The 24,548-nt window shown below is 36.8% G+C and overlaps 1 protein-coding gene across 11 annotated transcripts in view; it reads right to left on the reverse strand.

Moving 5' to 3' along the window:
• Positions 1-24,548, reverse strand: part of CTNNA2 (catenin alpha 2) — a 1,170,559-nt gene that overhangs the window by 47,410 nt on the left and 1,098,601 nt on the right. For all 11 annotated transcript variants that reach the window (XM_017888532.1, XM_017888525.1, XM_017888528.1 and 8 more), the window contains 2 exons: positions 19,799-19,912; positions 12,137-12,318 (listed from right to left, as the gene is read on the reverse strand). In XM_017888532.1, the coding sequence (XP_017744021.1) occupies positions 12,137-12,318; positions 19,799-19,912 (296 nt within the window). The remainder of the gene's footprint in view (positions 1-12,136; positions 12,319-19,798; positions 19,913-24,548) is intronic.

The raw sequence follows: 24,548 nt of genomic DNA on the forward strand, positions 1-24,548 counted from the left end.
AGTTTCTTATAGGAGTTAACTAAACCTTTAAAGAGAAGATAATCTCAATGCTATTTAAACTCTTCCAGAATATCAGAAGGAAAATAATTTCATTAAGTTACATAATATTGATATTGTCAGAAGCAATGAAAAACTATTTAAAGATGCTCACTTAGGTAGTAAAAAAAAAAAAAAAAAAAAAAAGGAAACCCAAAGAAATGACAGAATTGACATGAGTGCTGAATAGGCTCATACATACGAGAATTACTTGTTAGGTTTTTAGGAACTGGGCAAGCCAGTTGAAATGTTGGGAGCTTAAAAATCTGCCACGATGGGAATATTTACTTCATGGACATAAGCAAATGCTACAAAGTTCAAGGCTCCCCGCCCCCCCCCCATAGACTATCATCAGATCTTGAAAAAGCTCAAGGTAATAGTTACAACTAGTTGAGAATAAAGGTATTGTGACTTAGAAAAGGTATACGAAGGTTTCTTGAGCTGGGTGATAGTTGTACAAGTTACTTTAATTAAAGTCATATATTGGCTGGGCATGGTGCCTCACACCTGTAATCCCAGCACTTTGGGAGGCTGAGGCTGATAGATTGCTTGAGCTCAGAGGCTCAAGACCATCCTGTAGTCCCAGCTACTTGGAGGCTGATATGAGAGGTTCGCTTGAACCCAGGAGGAGGAGGAAAGTGGCATATTAATTTTTCTGCAGATATGTTCAGTCGTTTCGATGTTAAAATGTATTCACTTGTCAAGCTGATGGTTATAAAAAATGAATTTTCATTTCTGTTATGACAGAAGAGACTGAGTCTCCATCATTTATTGATCATTATTAATGATTTATATATTTTCTCCGAGTTGTCTTCAAATCTTTCGCATATTTTGCTATTGACTCTTTTTCTAAATTGCTTATCTAAGCTCTTCATGTATTTTGGATTCTGATCTTTCGTTATATTGCAAATTACTTCTAGTCTTGGCTGTATGTTAGGTTTCTTTTTTTACAATTCTTAAAAACATAAATTTTAATTTTATTGTAGTCAAATGTATTAATCATTCATACTATAGTTTGTGCTTTTCAAAGTTCTTTTGTTCCTTCCTAACACAGGAACAAGAAAACACTACATGTTCTCACTCATAGTTAGGAGTTGAAAAGTGAAAACACATGGACACAGGGAGGGGAACAACACACACTGGGGCCTGTCAGGGTTGGGGAGCAAGGGAAGGAAGAGCATTAGGACAATAGCTAACACATGCAGGTTTTAAAACCTAGATGACAGGTTGATAGGTGCTGCAAACTACCATGCCACATGTAAACCTATGTAACTATATTCTGCACACATATCCTGGAACTTAAAAAAACTCAAAAAACTAAAAAGGGATTTACTATAGGACCCAGATATTTTGCTCTCAGACATTTATCCAGAGACATAAAAACTTGTATTTACCCCAAATCCTATACATAAACATTTACATCAGGTTTATTTGTAATAGTCCCAAACTGGAAACTACCCAAATGTCTTTAAGAAGCTCTTCCTTATCCCAAGGTAATTAAAAATATCCTTCCATTTTATTCTAAAATTTTAAAGTTTCCTTTTTATATTTAGATATTAAATCCACCTATAGTTTATGCCTTTTGTATAGGGTAAGATAGGAATCACTCTATTTTTCTAACCAGTAACCAATTGTCCCTTGACAATACATTGAAAAGTTAATCCTTTCCCAAACAATTTTATTTTAAATTTTATTACCTTTTATCTTTTAATTCTGTATAAGTAAATGTATTACTATAAAATATAAACACAGAATGCAAAATACCCAGAAAAGAACATGAGAAAATTGTCAACTGCCAAATTCAATTGTCTAAATATTCATGAAAATTTGAGCTACTAAAATGCAGTTAAAGTCATGTGTAAAATGAAGAAAATTATTTGAATCATCTGGGAAATCCTGAATGTCTCATATGTGGTTCTGAGTATGATGTAACACCTTCTAAGAAAGTTCCAAGGCCCAGGTTTCTTTAAATGAGCACAACATTAGTGACATGACCCACTTTCCCCACATCGTGAACAGAAGAGAAGGGAAATAGAAAAAAAATAGTCGGGCCATTTCTGGGGGTGGGGGACCAAAGTTACTCATTTCCTTTTGCTTACATAACAGATGGTGTGGCTGCCCTTACTGGTAGTTGAGGAATAACTGTGGAGTAATAACTAGTATCTTTAAAAGAGAAGACCTTGAATTTGGCTTATGTAGCAAGGGTAGCATTTTCTTTTAATGCTATCATTGAATAGGTTTCAAGTGAATTCTAAAGCTCCTTCAGACATTCGAGTGTCTATAGCAATGTTAACAGAATTTCTGTAATGATGGGCATTCTATAACTCTGCACTATCCAATATGGAGTCATTAGCTACATGTAATTACAGGACACTTAAAAGATGGCTAGTGTGACTGAGGAACTAGATTTATTTAATTCTGTCTTCTATTTTTAACTTTTTATTTTGAAATAGTATAGATATTGAGGAAATTCAAAGATATGTATAGAAATGTCCTATTCATTCTTCTCCCAGCCTTTCTCAATGTTAATATCTTGTATAACTGCAGTACAATAGCAAACCAGGAAACTGATACTGGTAAAATTCATAGGGAATATTCATCTTTCACTATTTTTTATGCACTTGTGTAAGTATAGCTTCAAGTGACTACTACAATTGAGACACAAAACTGTACTATTACCACAAGTTTCTTTCATACTCTTTATACCATTTAGCCCATCCTTAACACATTCCTAAATCATGAATCTCTTCTCCACCTTTAAAATTTTATGCCAGGAATGCCATCTAAATGGAATCATACAGTATGCAATATTTGAGATAACTGTTTTTCACTCAGCATAATTATCTTAAGGTTTATCCAAATCATTGCATGCATTTTTATTGCTGAGTAGTAGTCTATGGCATAGACATCACAGTTTGCTTAACCATTTGCCCAATGAAGGACATTTGGGTAGTTTCCAGTTTGGGACTATTACAAATAAACCTGATGTAAATGTTTATGTATAGGATTTGGGGTAAATACCAGTTTTTATGTCTCTGGATAAATGTCTGAAAGCAAAATATCTGGGTCCTATAGTAAATCCCTTTTTAGTTTTTTGAGTTTTTTTAAGTTCCAGGATATGTGTGCAGAATATAGTTACATAGGTTTACATGTGGCATGGTAGTTTGCAGCACCTATCAACCTGTCATCTAGGTTTTAAAACCTGCATGTGTTAGCTATTGTCCTAATGCTCTTCCTTCCCTTGCTCCCCAACCCTGACAGGCCCCAGTGTGTGTTGTTCCCCTCCCTGTGTCCATGTGTTTTCACTTTTCAGCTCCTAACTATGAGTGAGAACATGTAGTGTTTTCTTGTTCCTGTGTTAGTTTGCTGAGAATGATGGCTTCCAGCTTCATCCATGTCCCTGCAATTAACATGACCTCATTCTTCTTTATGGCTGGATAGTATTCCATCGTGTTTATGTGCCAGATTTTCTTTAACCAGTCTATCACTGATGGGCATTTGAGATGGTTCCAAGTNTGTGTTTTCACTTTTCAGCTTCTAACTATGAGTGAGAACATGTAGTGTTTTCTTGTTCCTGTGTTAGTTTGCTGAGAATGATGGCTTCCAGCTTCATCCATGTCCCTGCAATTAACATGACCTCATTCTTCTTTATGGCTGGATAGTATTCCATCGTGTTTATGTGCCAGATTTTCTTTAACCAGTCTATCACTGATGGGCATTTGAGATGGTTCCAAGTCTATGCTATTGTAAATAGTGCTGCAATAAACATACATATGCATGTGTCTTTGTAGTAGAATGATTTATAATCCTTTGGGTATATGTCCAGTAATGGTATTATTTCTGGTTCTAGAGCCTTGAGTAATCACCACACTGTCTTCCACAATGGTTCAACTAATTTACACTCCCACCAACAGTGTAAAAACACTCCTATTTCACCACAGCCTTGCCAGCATCTATTGTTTCCTGACTTTTTAATGATCTCTATTCTGACTGGCATGAGATGGTATCTCATTGTGGTTTTGAATTGCATTTCTCTAATGATCAGTGATGATGAGCTTTTTTTATATGTTTTTTGGCCACATAAATGTCTTCTTTTGACCAAGTGTCTGTTCATATCCTTTGTCCACTTTTTGATGGAGCTTTTCTTCTTGTAAATGTGTTTTAAGTTTCTTGTAGATTCTGGATATTAGACCCTTGTCAGATGGGTAGTTTACAAAAAATTTCTCCCATTCTGTAGGTGGCCTGTTCACTCTGATGCTAGTTTCTTTTGCTGTGCAGAAGCTCTTTAGATTAACTAGATCCCATTTTTCAACTCTGGTTTTTGTTACAATTGCTTTTGGTGTTTCAATCATGAAGTCTTTGCCCACAACCTATTGTCCTGAATGGTTGTACCCACGTTTTCTTCTAGGGTTTTTGTTTGTTTTTGGTTTTGGGTTTTACATTTAAGTCTTTAATCCATCTTAATTTTTGTATAAGGTGTAAGGAAGGGGTCCAGTTTCAGTTTTCTGCATATGTTTAGGCAGTTTTCCTAGCACCCATTTATTAAATAGGGAATCCTTTCCCCGTTGCTTGTTTTTGTCTGGGTTGTCAAAGATCAGATGGTTGTAGAGGCCAATATCCCTGATGAACATTGATACAAAAATCCTCAAGTAAATACTGGCAAACCAAATCCAGCAGCACATCAAAAAGCTTATCCACCATGGTCAAGTCGACTTCATCCTTGGGATTCAAGGTTGGTTCAACATAGGCAAATCAATAAATGTAATTCATCACATAAACAGAACCAATGACAAAAACCATGATTATCTTAATAGAAGCAGAAAAGGCCTTTGATAAAATTCAACATCACTTCATGTTGAAAACTCTCAACGAACTAGGCATTGATGGAACATACCTCAAAATAATAAGAGCTATTTATGACAAACCCATACCCAATATCAAACTGAATGGGCAAAAGCTGGAAGTATTCCCCTTGAAAACGGGCGCAAGACAAGGATGCCCTCTCTCATCACTCCTATTCAACATAGTATTGGAAGTTCTGGCCAGGGCAGTCAGGCAACAGAAAGAAATAAAGTTTATTTAAATAGAAAGAGAAGAAGTCAAATTGTCTCTGTTTGCAGACGACATGATCGTTTACTTAGAAAAACCCTTGTCGGCCTGGCACAGTATCTCAGGCCTGTAATCCCAGCAGTTTGGGAGGCCGAGGTGGGCGGATCACGAGGTCAGGAGATAGAGACCATCCTGGCTAACATGGTGAAACCCCATCTCTACTAAAAATACAAAAAAAAATTAGCCAGGCGTGGTGGTGGGTGCCTGTAGTCCCAGCTACTTGGGAGACTGAGGCAGGAGAATGACGTGAACCCGGGAGGTGGAGCTTGCAGTGAGCCGAGATAGCAACACTGCACTCCAGCTTGGGAGATAGAGCGAGACTCCGTCTCAAAAAAAACACAACCCTTGTCTCTGCCCAAAAAAACTCCTTAAGCTGATAAGCAGCTTCAGCTAAGTCTCAGGATACAAAATCAATGTGCAAAAATCACAAGCATTCCTATACACCAATAATAGACAAGCAGAGAGCCAAATCATGAGTGAACTCCCATTCACAATTGGTGCAAAGAAAATAAAATACCTAGGAATACAACTTACAAAAGATATGAAGGACCTCTTCAAGGAGAACTACAAAGCACTGCTTAAGGAAATAAGACAGGACGCAAACAAATCGAAAAACATTCCATGCTCATGGATAGGAAGAATCAATATCGTGACAATGGCCACACTGTCCAAAGTAATTTATAGATTCAGTACTATTCCCATCAAGCTACCATTGACTTTTTTTGCAGAATTAGAAAAAACTACTTTACATTTCATATGTAACAACAACAAAAAAAGCCTGTATAGCCAAGACAATCCTAAGCAAAAAGAACAAAGCTGGAGGCATCATGCTACCTGACTTCAAACTATACTACAAAGCTACAGTAACCAAAACAGCATGGTACTGGTACCAAAACATACATATACACCATAGAACATAACAGAGACCTCAGAAATAACACCACACACGTTTTTAGCTTTAAAAGAAACTGTCAAACAATGTTTCAGTTTTATTTCATCTTAATGAAAATTTTAAAACCCACAGCTTACTTTATGTATACTCAGTGGTGAATAACACAAGCTTTACCTCTAAGACTAGGATCAAAGCAAGGATGCCTGCTCTTGCCACTCCTATTTAACATAGTACTGGGAGTCCCAGCCAGTGCAATCAGGCAAGTTACAGAACTAAAAGGCATTCAAATTGGAAAGGAAGAAGCAACATTATCTCCGTTAACAGGTGACATGATCTTACATGTAGAAAATGTTTAAGATTCTTTAAAAAAATCCTGGTAAAACTAATAACTGAATTCAGGCAAGTTGCAGGATACAAAATGTTTCTAGACACTAGTAATAAAAAAATCCTAAAAGAAAATGAAGAAAATAACTCCATTTAAAATAGTATCAAAAAAAATTAAATGTTTAGGAATAAGCTTAACCGAGGAGTCAGAAGACTTGCATGCTGAAAACTACAAAATATTGTTGAAATTACAAAAATAAATGGAAAGTCATTCGATGAATGTGGATTGGAAGACTTAAGATGTCAATACTACTGAAAGAGATCTACAGATCCACTGTAATCTCTATCAAAACCCAAAGGCATTTTTGGCCAAAATTAAAAAATCAATCCTAAAATTCACATGGAATCTCAAGGCAACACAAATAGCCAAAGCAATCTTGAAAAGAACAAAAATTGTGGGCCTCACACTTTGATTTTAAAACTTACAATAATCAAAATAGTGTCATACTGGCATAAAGACAGACATGGAGACCAATGGAATAGAGTGGAGTTCAAAAATAGACCCTTACACATATAAAGTCAAATGATTTTCCACAAAGGTATTGAGATTTTTGCTAAGATTTAGGTCTTGGAAAAGGGCAGTGTTTTCAATAAATGGTGCTGGGAAAACTGGATTATCCACATGCAAAAGAAGCAGCAGTACTCATGTTATACCTCATTTAAAAATTAACTGAAAATAGATGAAAGACCTAAACATAAGAACTAAAGTATAAAACTCGAAGAAAACACAGGAGAAAACTTCATGACATTGGATTTGGTAATTTCTTGGATATGACACTAAAAGTATAAGCAATAATACAAAAAAATAGATGTTGAACTTCAAGATTAAAAACTTTTGTCTGTCAAAGAACACTATCAACAAATAGTGAAAATGAAGCCAATAAAATAAGAAAATAGTAATTCTTTATCAGGAATTTGTAATTCTTGATAAGAAATTAATATCCAGAATATACCAAGGACTCCTACAACTCAACAACAAAAAAGCAAACAACCCAACTGAAAAATGGGCAAAAGACTTGGACAGACATTATTCCAAAGGAGATATACAATGCCAATAAGCATAGGAAAGATGTTCAACATAATTAATCATTAGGGAAATACAAATTAAAACCACCATGAGATACCACTTCACATCCTTTAGGATGGCTACTATCAAGAAAAACAGAAAACAAGCTTTGGCAAGGATGTGGAGAAATTTGACCATTGTGGAAAACTTGGAACACTTGTGTATTGCTGGTGGGAATGTAAAATGGTGCAGCCACTGTGAAAAATAATATTGTGATCCCTCAAACATTTAAAAGAATTACTATATGATCCTGCAATTCCACTTCTGGGTATACACTTAAAAGAAATGAAAGCAGGAACTTGTATACTTATACACTCATGTACAGTGCAGCATTATTCATAATAGCCAAAAGGTGGAAGCAACTGAAGTGCCTATTAAGAGATGAATGGATAAAGAAAATGTGGGTGGTATATGCGTTCAATGGAACATTATTAAACCTTTAAAAGGAAAAGCATTTGAGTATATGCTACAATATATGCATGAACTTTGAAGACATTGTGCTAAATGAAATAAGCCCGTCACAAAAGAACAAATATTGTATGACTCAACTTATCTGAAATACCTATATTAGTCAAAGTCATAGAAACGGAAGGCAGATGGGGAGTTTACATTCCATAGGTACAGAGTATCTGTTGAGGAAGATGAACACGTTCTGGAGATGGAGGGTGGTAATGGTTGCACAAAGATGTAAATGTACTGAATGCCATAGAAATGTACACTTACAAAGGATTGAGATGGTAAACTCCATGATATATACCATAATAGAAAAACAATTTAAGTAGTCATATACAGCTAGTGGCTACTATATTGGACAGCACAAGTCAAAATGAGCTACAGTCATTTAGATAATGTGAAGTGGGCACTGAAACAAGAAACAGATAGCTAACGGCAAAAAAAAAAAAAAAAAAAAAGAAAAAAAGAAAAAAGAAAAAAAAATCACATCCATGAAAGCATCAGAAGTTTGAGTCTTCCTATCCATGGAAGACAATATCGACAAGAAGACTGGCCACATTGGTTTATCTCCCCATTTTAAAATTGCGACCCGCAGCCCTTGTGTTTTTCTACCTTAGAGCAGATTTTGTATTTTGTGGGTTTTAAAAGATGCTATGGGTAATCTCATGTTCTGAATGCAGGAGCAATCATATTGTCCCATCTGGAGTATGTTTTTAGTTTCCTTGGAAAGAGCATCAAGCCATATAATTAACTCTACTTATATAGATTCTTGAAACAGTCTCTCTTTTGGACATAGGTAATTCTGATGCAAAGGTCAATATTGGAGTCTTTCCTGTGAAGTGGTCACTCCAAAAAAGAAAGTCAAGGAAAAGTATTACCGCATCACTGCCGTCACATCACCATTTATGAACTAATTCACATTTATTTTGTGAGAAGGTAATAAGTACTAATGTGAAAAATCTATGCCTCAGTATATTCTGAGTTAATATACTTAGTATTCAAAATTCAAATTCTGAGTCAATCCAAGTTATTTTTTATGCCTTCTCAATACCTCTAACATGTTAATACCAAATGTGACTCTCCAATAATGAGATACAACACATAAAAAGGGTATTTGCAAATGTATTGAACCATAAAAGTCACTTTTCAGAGACTTCTGAATATGCCTGGGAAATTTTACTAATCAGTTGAGGCAGTATGAAGACAGCACAGTAGAACAGTTGAGTGAATCTGGGGAATTTCAAGAACTCAGGTAGAACTACAGAATCACAAGTTGAACTGTTCCAGGTACTTCCTGGAATAGGTTGTAAGGTCAGGCGTTAAACATGTATGAAATTAGGACAGAAGCCTAAAGGTCAAGAAAGGTAGACCTTGAAGAGCAAACACAAGGATTTTTATTCTGTGAAAAAAGGAGCTAATGAAAGTTTTGGTGCAAAGGAAGCTGGATGACTGCCCTTCACTGGACGGATGTGGCCTGGATGAGTGGAGAATCTGAACCGAAAGACCAGCTGAGGTACTACTGAGCATGTGAACTAAGCCAGGAAATCAAGTTTGGGAAACATAGAATGATTATATGATTTCTGAGTCTAGTGCTCAGTATTTGACAGTCAGTCTCAAAACTGTTGAAGATTTGAACTTAAGTTTGATTCTAAAAATAGCTTTGTTCTTTGCTGTACAATTAAACTTGAGCTGTTGCTATCTGCACACCTTTTGTTATTGGGAAACAAGACTAGCAACATTCTATTTCTTTCTGAAAAGTGACATGAAAAGTATGAATTTCACTCCATGCAGGATGGTGCTTCTGCCATTGTCGATGAGATGGAAGTCAAGAACTGAGTGGGAAAAAGACATGAGGCATAATCAGTTTTATCTTCCATGAAGAAGTTATTACACATATAATGAGGCAGAACCCTTCCAATTTTAATAATAATGGAGTGGATATCATTGAGATTACTGAATCAAATTAATGAATTAGCTAGTGATAAGAAGAAAACAGCAAGATAATAAATGCCAGGGTATTGTGTACCCACATGCCCTTTACACATCTACATTAAGGAAAGTAGCCAAGTTTCAATTCCTAAGCAGTTATATCCATTTCTTTAAATAAGAGAAAATGGTACTTAAGAATGTTTAGAGTTACGGACCTAAAATTATTCCTCCTTGAAGTGGAATATGCAAGTGGAAGGGCAATAATAACAACGTATAAGGTCAAATATAGTGAACTTAGGTGAGAGGCCACAAAGAAAGGCACTATTCAGCTGTCTGTAAAAAAAACAGGCTGTGCAGATGGAGGCAGCAATGAAGCCTCAACTTCCTATGTTGCATTTCAAACACACAGTCTACTCTGGTTCCCTAGTCATTAATTACTATATTCCTCCCTTTGCCCTAACAAAAAGAGCACAAAACTACTCATCATGCAGTGGGAAACATTGTAACTAGTAGCTCCCTAGACATTTCATTATTCAAATCAGCATAAAATGATACAAAATTCCTAGGAAATTGAAGACACCTTCTTTTCTCTTTTAAAACTACACTTTGACTAACCGACAATGTGCCTTATTTAACACCATGTAACAAGACCCCTCAAATATATCTTTTATAACTGTGCCTTGACCACAGTTATATAATCTAGAGAATTATAAAATGTGCTCCTGATCAAAACTAGTAACATGACCAGATTCATTATTCACTTTAATGAGATTATTTGTTCAAGTGATGCTATTAATGGATTGGATAATCATCAGATAAAGTACTAATAAAATGTTGAAAGCAAGCAAATTAAGTTATCATAGGCCTTGAGAAACAACGACTGAGGCTGCCATAATAGTTTGATTTGTAGGAAGTTTCAGACTGAAATAATGGCTCAGACTTTTTTCCTGCTGTTACGTTTTGTGAAATAAATGTGTGAAGTCTACAAAGACTAACCAAATGTACAAATTTGAACTTCTCATGAATACAATGACATTTAAAAGTCTCGAAGGGCTCCTTCATAACAGTAAAGTCATTCCACTGAAGTAAAAAACAATTTTAAAATATTTGGAAAAAGGGCCAAGCTATGTCATTAGTACATATTGGCCAGAGGCAAAGGGGGCGACACTGAGATATTCCATATTAAATTATAACTTTTAATCAATTCTAGCCTTTTCTTAGTAGAAGCATTCAATAACCATTAAGAAAAGTTGTCACCCATCAGATGATGTCTTGACATTCCCATATATCTTATATTATTTCAATAACAAGTATCATGTTAAATCATTAATACATCTTCGCGTATATGTGTGTTTTCCAGAAAAAAAACCTACGGTAAAACGCTAGTTTATATTTGTATGGCAGCATAATTTATACTTGCATTATCTCTTTGGATTTTAAAACTCTCTTCTGAAGTTGATAAGACAAGTGTTATTTCACTATTTCGCAAACAGACAGTAAGAGACCTCCCCCCAAATCACCTGATATTCTGATTCAAAATTCAGGGAGGTTCCTATTGAGTTTTGCTCTCCCTTGGTTTGCCCTTTGTGTTGAAAGGGCAGATATATCACCTTCTTTTAAAGAAGAGACCAAAATGCAATGATAGAAAGAGCACTAAACCCTTGTTGAAGAAAAGTCTCCTGACAAAATTCTGACTGGTCACTTGATTTGTCAAAGGTACTAGCTCAGAGTTAAAGGAAATAAATCTTACACAACTTTAATTTCTCTGTGAAAACAACGGAATCTTAGATTGTTGTACCTCATTCTTAATATGTAAGAATAAAATGTGAGCTTAAATTAATGCTAGATCACAAGCTAGTATTACAACATACATGTTTACATGCGCACACACAAACACAGGTACATATTTTTCCAAAGGGATATTAACTAATCATTCACTTTATCTTCAGAATAATTTTTAAGCATATTGCAAAATAGCACAGACCAAAGATGAGTCACCCATCCCCAGGGGTTTGATTTTATGACTGCCTTAGGGTAGATAATTACAACAATAATTACAACATTCAATCTATTTCCTTGACCAAAAAGACCTACCTATCTGCCAGGAATTAAGTCTAGATCATTTTGACTTATACATGTAAATTTATAATATCACCACCTTGCCTTGGTATATTTTAATTTTTCAGCAGGCTCTCACATGCTAATACACACTGCTACACTTCTGGGTTTAATGAAAAAATCTTCAGCTCCCTGGCTCTGGGCCTCACCTTGTGAAGTCTGTCATTTCCATCATGATCATGCACATCTGCTTGGCCAGTACAATGATATCATTGCCGCTGTCGTCCCATTTGGCCACTTCTGCATCCAGCTTGCTTTTCTCTTGATGGAATATCTCCACCTGCTCAGCTATTTTTGCCTTCTCCTCCTGCGGTAGTTGCGCCATGATGGCCTGCGTGGGTTACAGAAAAAGCGTGAGTGACGGTGACAAAGGAAGTACAGACCGTATGTTGACTCTGCCTTCTGCGGATGGCAGAGCCAGACCCTGCAAAGGTTTATGAGCTACCCTGCCATTTCGGAAAGCACGTCTTTCTCCATTCCAGGGAGGCCACCAGCACAGGCTGATAAGCTCCCCAAAGTCCCCGTCCCACTCCCATATATGAAAAATACAGAGATATCCAAAGCTACGTGCGCACTGGCAATAACAGAACTTCTCTGCCGCTTTGATGGCATATGTTTGTTCAAAAGAAGCTATTCTTGACAATTTTTATATTTGGTCTCAGGAAACTTTTACCAGATGAAAGAATGCACCTCTTTCAACACTGAAATCTGTTCAGAGAAGGGAAAAAAGAAAAACGGCCTTCTGTCACTGGAAAGGAGAGGAATTTTAAACACTATCTGAGCATCCAAGTGGGGGAGGATGGGGCTACTTTGAGTGTAAATGAAGGTGTCTACACAGAGATGCCAAACAAAAATCCCCTGCCCAGGGCATGCCAGGGATGGCACGCCTACTCCCAGCCCTCCCCCACTCCTTTAGGGTGGTAGCATGCCTGTGGCTCCTCGTTAAAGCCTTTGAGTACGTAGGCAGAAAAGTTATAATGGGATAAAGTATAAAATTAGGAAGCGTGGGTTCATTTTCAATAACTGCTAGGTAAGAAAATGTAGAAAAGGGAAAACTGCAGTCTTCTCCTTATTCATGGATTCCTTCATTTGCCAATTTGCCTACTCTCTAAAATATATTTGTAACCCCAAAATCAAGGCTTGTAGCATTTTCGTGGTCATTTGCAAATGTGGGCAGAGCAGCAAAAAATTTGAGTTGCTGGACATGCATATTCCCAGATGAGGTTGAAAAGGCAATGCTCTGACTTCCCTTTTCAGCTCTCATACTGTAAACAAGTGTACTTTTTACAGTCTATTTACTGCTATATTTTTCGTATCTTTGTTTTTTTTTTTTTTTTTTTTTTTTTTTTTTTTTTTTTTTTTTTTTTAGTAACTTTGCAGTTTAAAACGGCTCCAAGCATGGTGCTGAAGTGCATCTAGTGTCCCTGAGCATGAGAAGGCTAGCATGTGCCTTATGGAGAAAATACATGTGTTAGCTAAGTTTCAATCAGGCATGAGTTACAGAGCTATTGGCTGTGAGTTCAATGTTAATGAATCAAAAATATAAAGTGTCTAAACAGAAACACCCATTAAACATAGTTATGTATTGATCAGCTAAAGAAAATGTCTTGACTGGCAGCTCTGAGGAACCTAATGCTGTATTTCCCCTAGGAGCAATGGTTAAATATTTGCTAATTAAATGTTCATGATGACTTCATAGAACATAACTATCAGGAGTAATGAGAATCAACTATGTTTGTTAAACACCATTTAGGTAGCATGCCCTGAATGAAATGTTTGACATCACCTTATCACATCCTCCCAAAACCGTATGCAACCTGCGTCACAGACAGGGGAATGTGAACAGGTGCTTCCATTTCCCCGCTTCTGGGATACACATATTTTCCAGCAGACAGACCAAGAGAGTACAGTTTGGGGGACTGCAGTTTCTGCAATGAACAAGTAAAATAACACAAGAAAAATGCTTCCTAAATTGTAAATCTTCTCCCGGTGTGAGTGAATAAATTTGGAAGGACTAATAACTAGTATCGGGCAATGTGAGCTCAGATAAACTGGGTTCAACCAGGGCTCTGTAGCTGACATGGGTTAAGACTTCACTGTTATATGGATCTATCATTGATCTCTTCATATAGAATATGGGTACAGTAAATAATTACCTCAAAAGGTGATGGTGGGCAGCAAATTAAATGTGTTTTTTCAAAAAAATGAAAGTAAGCATGTATAGAATTATCATTAACATTATATTATAATTTCCACCATTAGTTTGCCTTTCCAACTACTGCTCTGGCTCATTTCTTAGTTGCCATAGGGAAAGGGATGGGCTTGGAGTCTATGCAACTGTCTACCAATAGAAGATGGTTATGATTCCTTATGTATATCAACAAATACTGGGTACTGTGCTGAGACTTATGTATGTCAAATAACAATCTACTTAATTATTCTAATACTATTACTATCCCCATTTTAATAATATGTAGGCCCAGAGAAATTCATAAAATTCCTAATATCACACAATAGGCTGTAGGAACAGGATTCAAACCCATTGAACTAAGATCATTCTTAACCATTGTACACAACTGGATCATCAGTTGTGAGGGGCCATGCAGCTTACCCACTGTCCAGGGTTCCTCAACCAAGTGGGGCAAGGGTCACTGAAATCACTGCACTGCTCACCAGGCTGTGCATCCTGGTGGATGCCACAGACATGAGTTGCATATGGTGTCTGATTTGCCTAACAGTATCCTTCCCAGATGCTTCTTACTAATAGCCACATCTACTAACTTCCATGGATGCATGTATGTGGCTTTAAATAGCATGTGTACATATTTTTGGATATGCATGTGTATGTGTAAATTTTAATCCATATTTTAAAATCCAGACTTGCATGAATACTATTGTTAAGATATTTAAAATACTGTATCTTAAAAGATACTGTTAAAATAGCTTTAAAAACTGTATTTAAAAAGGTACTTGATATACGTGAGTTTATTATAACTTCACATTTGCAATGTTGTGTTCATAGCAAGACAGCTATTCCACTATATTTGAGATATGTCTGATTTACAGAAATTAAATATGCACCTTTTTCCTTAACTATCCCTTTCTGATGACCTATTGCTGTTTTTGGTTTATTGTCCTCCTCATACAAAAGAGCAAATCACACTTTACTTAGACCTCACCTCACAGATCCTAAACCAGCATCATTTAAAGCATTCGCTAGGTGCTTCTTTGTAAAAGAATTCGTAAAACTATCAGCAGACTCCCAGAGTCAATGTTCAATCCCCAGATGAAAAGCAATGCACATTTCATTGTCCCAACACAAGGTTAATTTGTGCACTGAAAGGTGTATACTTCTCTGTCAGCTATAGCACTTGGGTCTCCATTATACAATTTAGCACTTGAATATTAACTGCTTTGCTTTGCTCTCTAATTAATTCCTATGAATGCCCTACTGCTAACTTCTTTATATGCTTCCCTAGGGTTTAGGCTGCCATATCCTGCCCATAGTAGAAGCTTAATAAACATCTTTTGACTGAGTGCTTAAACATTTTTCCAATCACTGCATTAACATAATTCAAGAGAAGTTGCCAGAACTGACACACACATTCTAAGGACACAATTCTGAAGAAAAACTGTCCCCTCCAATGCAAGTTTGCAAAGGAAGATATGATTTTGACTCTAGAGATGCTTGACCTGCATAATACACTTAATGGTGTGTGACTTGGGTGAAAGCATCCTTCCATTTGCCTCTGCTTATGTAGCTGTCAATGAGCTGAAGTCTCTTCCTAAATATTCTTAAAATGCTCTTGCTTTTAAAAATTCATAATTGACCTTTTCTGAAACTGGAATTTAAAAAAAGGTTATCTATGAACAGTAGATCACAAACTGTGAAATTTGCAAATTAATCAAATTATAATTCAACACATGAGTTTTAATTAGGTCTTATCAATGTAACTCAGCAGTTTGAAATGTTAACACATTAAAGCCATTCTAGCTAGAAAAAAATAGAAGCCAGCTACATTGAAATCAAACTCAATATAAAATACCTAACATGCAATTGTTCATTCCCTCAAACTAAGGGAATATGAGAAAAATGATCTTCATAGCCAAGAGGAAAGGGGACATATCAGATTTTCTGTTTGTATGATATGATTACCCGGGACAGGTTAAGTTTCTGGTTTTCACAGTAGCCAAGCACAGCTGTCCAAATTGTTGATCTGCCTGATGTGGGGTCCCAAATTAGTGGTATCAGAGAAATTAATCTAAAAGGGTTCCTTCCCCCAACCCCAGAGTCCCTCCCAGCCTTTCCTCTGAACCACCAACCATTTTTTGGTGATTGTTATAAACCCTACCTATTAAAAGTGAAAATCACTGATAAAAGCAAGCAACCACTCAAATAGCACTGAATCCTTCCTTCAGTTTCAATCTCAAGGAGATTTTGATATAATTATCTTCTAATTTCCGGAGAAAAAAATGATTTTTAAAGTCTTTGGGTCCCCAAATTGACAAGCGTTCATTTCTTAAGCATAGAACAAGAGGCTAACATTAAGTTTCAAGTACAGGAATGTTTATAAATAACAATTAAAGGACTAAAACTCAATGTGTCTGTTTCTACTCACTTGACTTTAAAGCAGTATAATAAATATAAGTAGTTAAGAAGTAGGTCCTTTGATTCTTACCCGTCTCTAGCTGTGAAGTGAATTGGAAAATTGAGGTAATTGTCCCATTAACTCAAGTAAAAACTCTCATGGTTGCCTGAATTATCCAACTCTTTCAGGTGAAATTAGCCAGCCTTCTAATGAATGATTAGCTCAAGCCACAAGCATCATCACCATTACCACCAACTTAATTATTACATATTTATATGACAAATCCTGTGATACATTTTATCATAGAATTCTTCCTTTGACCTTATGAGGTAGCGTATGAGGAGATGAAGTGTGGAGAAGTTAAGAAAGTTGCCCCAAAGTCACACAGCTTCACTAAGTCCATATTTAAAATCAGGTCTGTGTGACTCCAAATAATATATTGTATCACCAAGGTCAAGTGCCCAGCAATTGTCACTAACCTATTTTAACTATGTCAACCTGTGGAGAAACAGTTTCTATTATGTCATGTCTAGGATGAAAGGGTACCACATCACCTCCATATTTTATCAGATCACCACCATCCATATTGATTCCCATTCATCTCCCCTCATCACTCCCGCCCCCTCTCTCCTCTCCCTCAGAATGTTGTAGGCAAGCAGCAGACATGGGCATATAAAGGAAAGTTTTTAAACACTTTAATTCCAGAATTTGAGAGCAATGTTGGATGGGGTTACTAAAAGCTTATCTCCCACTTAAACCTTCTTATAATTAATCATTTTCAGAAAGGGAAACTTCTCTAAATGTGAACACAAAGTAATATCATTAACATGGGAGGACTTGGTGCAGGGAAGAGCAAATGCCTCTGTCAAAGACAAAGTTCGCCTCCTTCACAATTTGGAACAACTTAGCACACTTCGCTGGTCAAAAGTCTGACCATCTATCATTTCAGCAATTCAATGCACCCTCTTATTTCCAACTTAACAGCCATAATTCCTTGTCTCTGATTTGTCATCATATAATTACAGGCTAAAATAGGCTGACTCAGTAAGTAATGCTGTCTGCTGCAAGTTAATCATACAGACCACATGATGGACCTCAAAGACAAATGAGCAAGTGTTGAATTTATAGGAGTGCTCTGTTCTTACTATCTTGGACCCTGTTTCTAATTCATGCTGGAAAAAACTCTCAGAAAAGACTCTAGTGTGAAGAAATAATAGATGATAAAGACAGGAGTCTCTGAATTGTATTTCCGCCCATCATCATTGACTTGAAGTCTAATGTAAATAAGGCTAGAATTCTGTTCTCAGTGAAACAGAGGTATATTGGGACTCTATTCTTCCTTGTAAAAGTAGGACTGGTCATGACATTTTGACAAGATGGTGATTATAAAGCAAGATGAGTTGTACAACCTGTCTTTGTCTTTAAGAAAACTAGTCAGTGGATACTAGGCTGCATGTATACTGAGTTGCAGTTAGTCAGTCAAATTGACTGAATTGCTTCACGTTTGGATGAATTATTCAAAATTGCCCTTTGTCAGTGACAAAAATGCTGGTTTTACTTAATTCTGAAGATGAATTGACTATTTAATTAGCCTGACGTTTTGCCAACACAGAGTCAAAAGATTTTCAAGTTACTGACCTTTCCAATTTTCAACATTTTAGGGGGGATTAAATAGAATCTGCAAGAAAATTTTGAAATAGGGGGCTGAATGCCTACTTTTCTGCTGTCCCACCATCGTGTGATCAGAAAGGATTTCTCTTAGAAAGGATAATTATCACAGTCATCTTTATTGAGCATTTACTGTACATCTAATATTGTGCCCATTATTTTACAAATATTAAGGAATTAAATTTCATAAGAATCCTATCAGGTAACCCTGTTATTCACATTTTAGGGATGATAGGTCTGAAACTCAGAAAAATTAAGCATGGTAGCTTTGAGCATGGTTCTAATGCTGCTCTTTATAATTCAAAACCAAATCTGTCTGAAAACAAAGCCTTTGTCTTTAATATTCTTTTACCTTCACATCCGTCCTATTAATGTTTGTTTATATCTTTTGGATCACTTGATTGTTGGGTGAGAATTTCAGGGCATAAAGCATATAAGAGAAATTGGGTTTTAGACACAAAGTCTTTCTTGACTAAACATCTCCTTCAAGTCCTCTTTATTTTAACCTCTGATTATTTTTCTTTCATAATTCTTAAGGCAGTGTGGGCTTTCTGGGGTTTCCCAATTTCTATTTTAAATTACCACCTCTTTCTCAACCTCCTGCTTTCTATTCATTATCTTTTATTTAAATAAAACTTATCACAGAAAATTAGAATATCTAATTCTCAGTTATACTATAATCGGATTGTTTTTACTCTTTGGAAACTGAGCTTTTAAGGGGAGGAAAATTTCATCCTCCTATGCAATCTCTAAAGATTTCATCTCTCACCACCAGCTTGATTATGTACAGCTACCCTCTGGGTGATACAGCTAATCAGATTGATCCAAATTTAGGATGCTCTTTGGACCAAATGCATTGGTGAACAGTATCATGGATTACTCAAACGTCAGGCAGAGCTGGTACTCTCTCTGTTGCTTCCTGATCCTTAAACTTGCATATTTCTAATTTGTCTCTAATTTATTTTTCTATCACATGGTAGACAGATCTAGGAATACCACCATGGGAGTAGACAGGCATCATGAGGAAACAAAACATTCTCTATCTAATGGCCTTGAACCCATTTCAAAAGATATGATCTTAGATATCATAGAACATAGGCCATTGTATGGAGCAGCAGCCCAGCTATTAACAAAGTAGTACCCTGATTCCCCATTTGTCATTGCCTCTTGTGTTGACAAGCTCGGAGACTTCAGAAAGAACAATGGTGACTGTGCCAATGCAAAATTTGCTGTATTACAGTGTCCCCTATCAGTTTATCATCCAGTTGTAATACCCAACCCCAACAAAATCAATTATACACATAAAAGCTTGCTGTGATGTGGTTGCTATGTTTCTAGTGATACCAAAAGAGGGGAGTTAAAGGAATCAGGAGCAGTGGTGGTGATTTTCACTGTGTAAAACGTGATTTGCTATAAACCACCTCAGATGACACCACAGATTTCTGACCCATGAATCTCTGGGGTACCACGTCTCTGGAGTTTAGAAATACCCTCAAACCATTTTAGTAAACACAGGCCGTGTGTGCCAAGCCAAAGTCTTACATGTCCACTCACCCGTGCGCTCTGCCCTGCAATGAGCTGGTCATCCTCAGTCTGAACACTTGTCCTACTACGCACATCGTAATCTTCCTGCTCAAAGTCAGAATCATCCTCTAGTTCTTCTGGGGTCTAAAGACAAAAAGAGAAAAATGAGCATATTTAAATTGATAACCTTCACCCCCATCCACACACTTCATTGCAAAGGCTAAATATCCCTCAGAAAGCAGAGCTCATAGCATCCTACATAGCATCCACACAGTTATGTGGGTGGGTATTAGCTGGAATGCAGTCAGAAAAATCAAGCTTCCCTAATTTACTTTAAAATATATATTTTATTATTTCCTCATACAGGTATAGTAAGTCTAACTTGAAGTGATATGCTAATTTTAAGAAAAATTATATTTGTGTATTATTTCTACCCATCCAAATCTATTGAAAGAAAAGAACCATCAACAACAAAATTTACACCTATACTTCTATAATGCCACTTTTGCTCTATAAACAAAAAAAGTTGATTATCTCCAGGCCAAAGGCTAGACCTGAGGGAATAACTGGTCACAAAGCCATAAGGTATAAAGGTTATAAGCATAGGCTCTAGAGTCAAGACTGCTTGAATATGAGCCCCTGTGTGCTCATAAATAAACTATCTTACCTCTCTTAGTTTGACTTCTTCCTCTGTAAATTGAGGTTGATAACCGTAGCTACCTCTACGATTGCTGTGAAGATTAGGCAATGTGTTCTCTGTATAGTATCAGACACAGAGTAGGTATTTTTTAAATGTTTGCCATCATTATTACTTGGGGTTTGTTGTTTGTTTCGAGACAGGGTCTCACTGTGTAGCCCAGGCTGGAGTACAGCAGTGAGATCTTGGCTCACTATAACTTCCACCTCCCAGGTTCAAGTGATTCTTGTGCCTCAGCCACCCAAGTAGCTCGGATTACAGGTTTACACCATCATGCTTGGCTAATTTTTGTATTTTTAGTAGAGACAAGGTTTCACTGTGTTGGCCAGGCTGGTCTTGAACTCCTGGTCTCAAGTGATCTGCCTGCCTTGGCCTCCCAAAGTGCTAGGATTACAAGCATGAGTCACTGTGCCTGGCCCATCATCATTATTAGGATTTTTAAATCAATTCATTCAACAAAGTTTATGAAATGAAGCTACTGATTACCACATACCCATAAAGGATTTAATAACTTTTACATATATATTACCAATTTAGCTCAGATGAGCACAGTGACATTAGGGATCACTCTCTATTTACAGGTAATACAAGGTGCAGATAAGTTAAGACATGTGCCCCATGTCCCTAAATTAGTTAATAAAGAACCAGAAGTTACATCTAAACACCCAAGTGTATCTGACTCCAAACATACTTCTCACTAGTTTTTGTTGTAGTTTATTCACATAACAAATTTAGCAAGATGTGAAGTTATAAAATGGCTTAAAAAGAGTAGAGTTAGATCAAGATCCTTTCCAATCTACAACATCAGTGATAAGGAAAAGGTAAGAAAGAATCCATAAGCCCAGGAATAAAATGCCTTTCCATCTTCAATGGCAATAATAATAGATAACTGTGCATTAAGTGCTTAACATGTGTCTGTCAATGTTTTTCTTAAGTGCTTTACAGGCACTAACTCATGCAGGTTTCTTAACACTCCTTTGATGTAGACACTAGTTTCTCCATTTTCCAGGTAAGAAAACTGAGGCATGAGAGGTTTTATCTTGTTCTAAGACTTTGCTAACTCTATGAGGTTAAATTCGAAAGGTGGAAGGATGGTGGACAAAAGTAAGAGAGTGAATCAGTGTGAGATTAGCCTGACAGGAGATGGTCTTCCACAGACTGCCTCTTGGCATTAGTAGGACCACATTCCAGGGCAATGCCTTTCAAAAGAAAAGAGCAGACCGCAAGGAATACCAATGATGCAGTTGCCCATTCCCCATCCAAAAGGGCACATTTTTTTTCCTGCTGGTTTCTTTGGTTACCACAGTGTAATTAATCAGGTGCGGTTATTGATGAAGCCTTGAGATTGGTCAGACAGGCATAAAATGGGGTCCTTCATGCCAATATCATGTTATGCCTAGTAATTTTCCAAGCTTTGGCATATCACACTTGTTTTTCCTTCTCTCTCACCATCAACCTTATTAACATTCACTCAGTCATCTACAGATGTTTACTTTCATAGGAATATTAAAATAAGGAGAGAAGAAAGAAGTTTTGTTCCCATATTTTATTAACTAAAGGAGGGGTACAGTAGGCAGAGCCCAGTTTAAATAACTGGTTGTATTTTTATTGTGGACAGAGACAATATTCTCTGATCATTCCTCCCTCTTTTGCAGTGTACTGTGGGACAGTTAGAGCAAGTTGGTAAATTCAGCTGACAGATGAGATGACAAGATTACAAGCACTTTTGTCATTAGTTCTTGAAAAGTAAAATCGAAAATCTCATTTAACAAAAATAAGCAGAATATGACAGTGCTTATAGTACTGTGTCCAAACATTTCAGTGATCTGTGCATTTAGTAGAGGAGTCAATGACAAACCCAACCTGGCAGCATAAGGCTAATAATGATGAGTTTTTATTCAAGTGACAATGGCCCAAGAACCAAAATAAAGAAAAAAACATTAAAATCAAAAGAGACATTAACTTGGATGAGGACTCAGGGGACCTGCATGTTTTGACCTAACTGTGCCACTCACAAGCTATATGTCTTTGGCAAGTCACTTAGTTTCACTGCTTCTGTGTCTCCCTGCTCATAAAATGGAGATTATAATTGCTATTTGCACTTTCTGCCCCACAGGACTCCTAAGCTCAGATGTATAGAAAAATGCTTTAGGAACCATAAAAATTAATTAAATTCATAAATGACGGTGATAATTACTGTGCTTAATAATAAAATATAACACCTAATAACAACAACAGCAGTAATAATGGCAATCATTGTTTATCACCCACTATGGGACAGGCATTCAGCTAAAGAAATTGATCCTTACAAAAACCTAATGAAATAAATGTAATCGCCATTTTATAGGTGTGTGAACAGGCTCAGAATTGTTGAGTATATTTCCCAAAGCATCACACCTAGCAAGTGGCAGAGGTGGACAAGTTGAAGGTTTCAGAGCTCATGCTTTTAACCATCACAAATACCACCAGACAAACAGATGAGCTTAAGCTATTTTTATGTGCCTCAAACATGAAACAAAACCATCCAACCCATCCATATAAATAGTTCTGTGCATGTGCAGTTTGCTAATTGCATGTATGTCTCCTACTCATGGCATTAATTTTTGAATTACTCATTTTTAAAACTATGAGTGCTATTTTTTAGTTGGTCAAAGACCTCCATGAATTAAATGAAACATGGAAAATTACAGAGGATCTGCAAATGGGCCCAGGAAGATTACACTTGTATTACTAGATAGTGTTACAGGGTAAAGGAATAAATAAAATAGTTCACTGTACTGGAGGATAGAGACTGAGGGTGAAAGTTCTACGCGCTCTTTGGGAAGGCCTTTCTCAATAAACAGAAACCACTTAAAGTCTACTCCTAGTTTCCTGCTTCCACTCCTTTCTGTTTTGTTGTCGAAGTGGGTCATACCTGTAAAATGGCACAAAGTATTCAGACTCTAAAATCTCTGTGAAGAGTCTATGAGATCGACTTGTGCTCATTACAGGGGCCAAGGGAGATCATGTGGCTTGACCAGGGTCATACCACGTCAGTTGCAAAACAGGACCCATTCATCTGCTGCTGGTGCTCAATTTCCTCTGCAACAGCCTCTATAGAGAAACACAGTGAGAAAGTATTGAAGGATTCAGTCATTTCACCTGGACGTGAGTTGTTGAGTAAATTTTACACGTGAGCCCAGACGAAATGACTCTGAATCCTTCAATATTTTCTCATGTCTCATAAAATGTAATAAGAACCATTGAAAGAAAGAGCCCAAATGTGTATGAGAATTTCACTGGGAGAAGGCTGAGAATATAGGTTGGCAAGAGAGTTTAAAAGATGCATGAGGTAGGATTTCCCAACAGAGCTCAACACCACTGGAATGGGCTGCAGACTAGAAAATCAAATTAGAGATCCAAAGGCCTAAAACAAAACAAAACAAAACAAAACAAAACAAAACAAAATAAAATAAAATAAAATAAAATAAAATAAAATAAAATAAAATAAAATAAAATAAATTTTAATCAGGGGTGATTGGCAACCAGCGACTCTGGCCTGGCCTGGATTACTCTGGAGGTTCCTACCTGATCTTGCTTCTGCTCTTGCCCCATACATTCTGTTCTCACCAGCACAGCCATGGTGGTCCTTTTAAGGTCTAAGTCAGATCACACTATTCCCCTGCTCAGAACCCTCCAATGGCTTGCAATTCATTCAATAAGGTCCTTAGGTCTCTAGGTCAAGTTCCTGGCTCCAACCTTTGCACTTGCCATTCCCTCTGCCTGAAACATACTCTGCCTGAATACCGTTAGGGCTTATTTCTTCTTCCTTCTCCCAGTATCTTCTCAAATGCCACCCAGGTATTTCCTTTCATAAGATCCATGCCCACCAGAAGCTCTATCCCTTTAGGCTACTTTGGTTTTCTCTGTGGCCCAATGTCTGACATTATATTTCCTTGTTTATTCTCTGTCTCCTACCAGAGGAATAGAAATCCTGCGAGGGTAGAGACTTTTGTCTGCTTTGTTCATCTCTGTATTTAGAGCAACTCCAAAAGTTTGGACATCTAATAAGCTTTCAGCAAATAAATGAATAACCAAGACAGA

Source organism: Rhinopithecus bieti, unplaced genomic scaffold, assembly GCF_001698545.2.
Source record: "Rhinopithecus bieti isolate Rb0 unplaced genomic scaffold, ASM169854v2 scaffold_17655, whole genome shotgun sequence".
In the NCBI taxonomy this organism is placed as follows: Eukaryota; Metazoa; Chordata; class Mammalia; order Primates; family Cercopithecidae; genus Rhinopithecus; species Rhinopithecus bieti.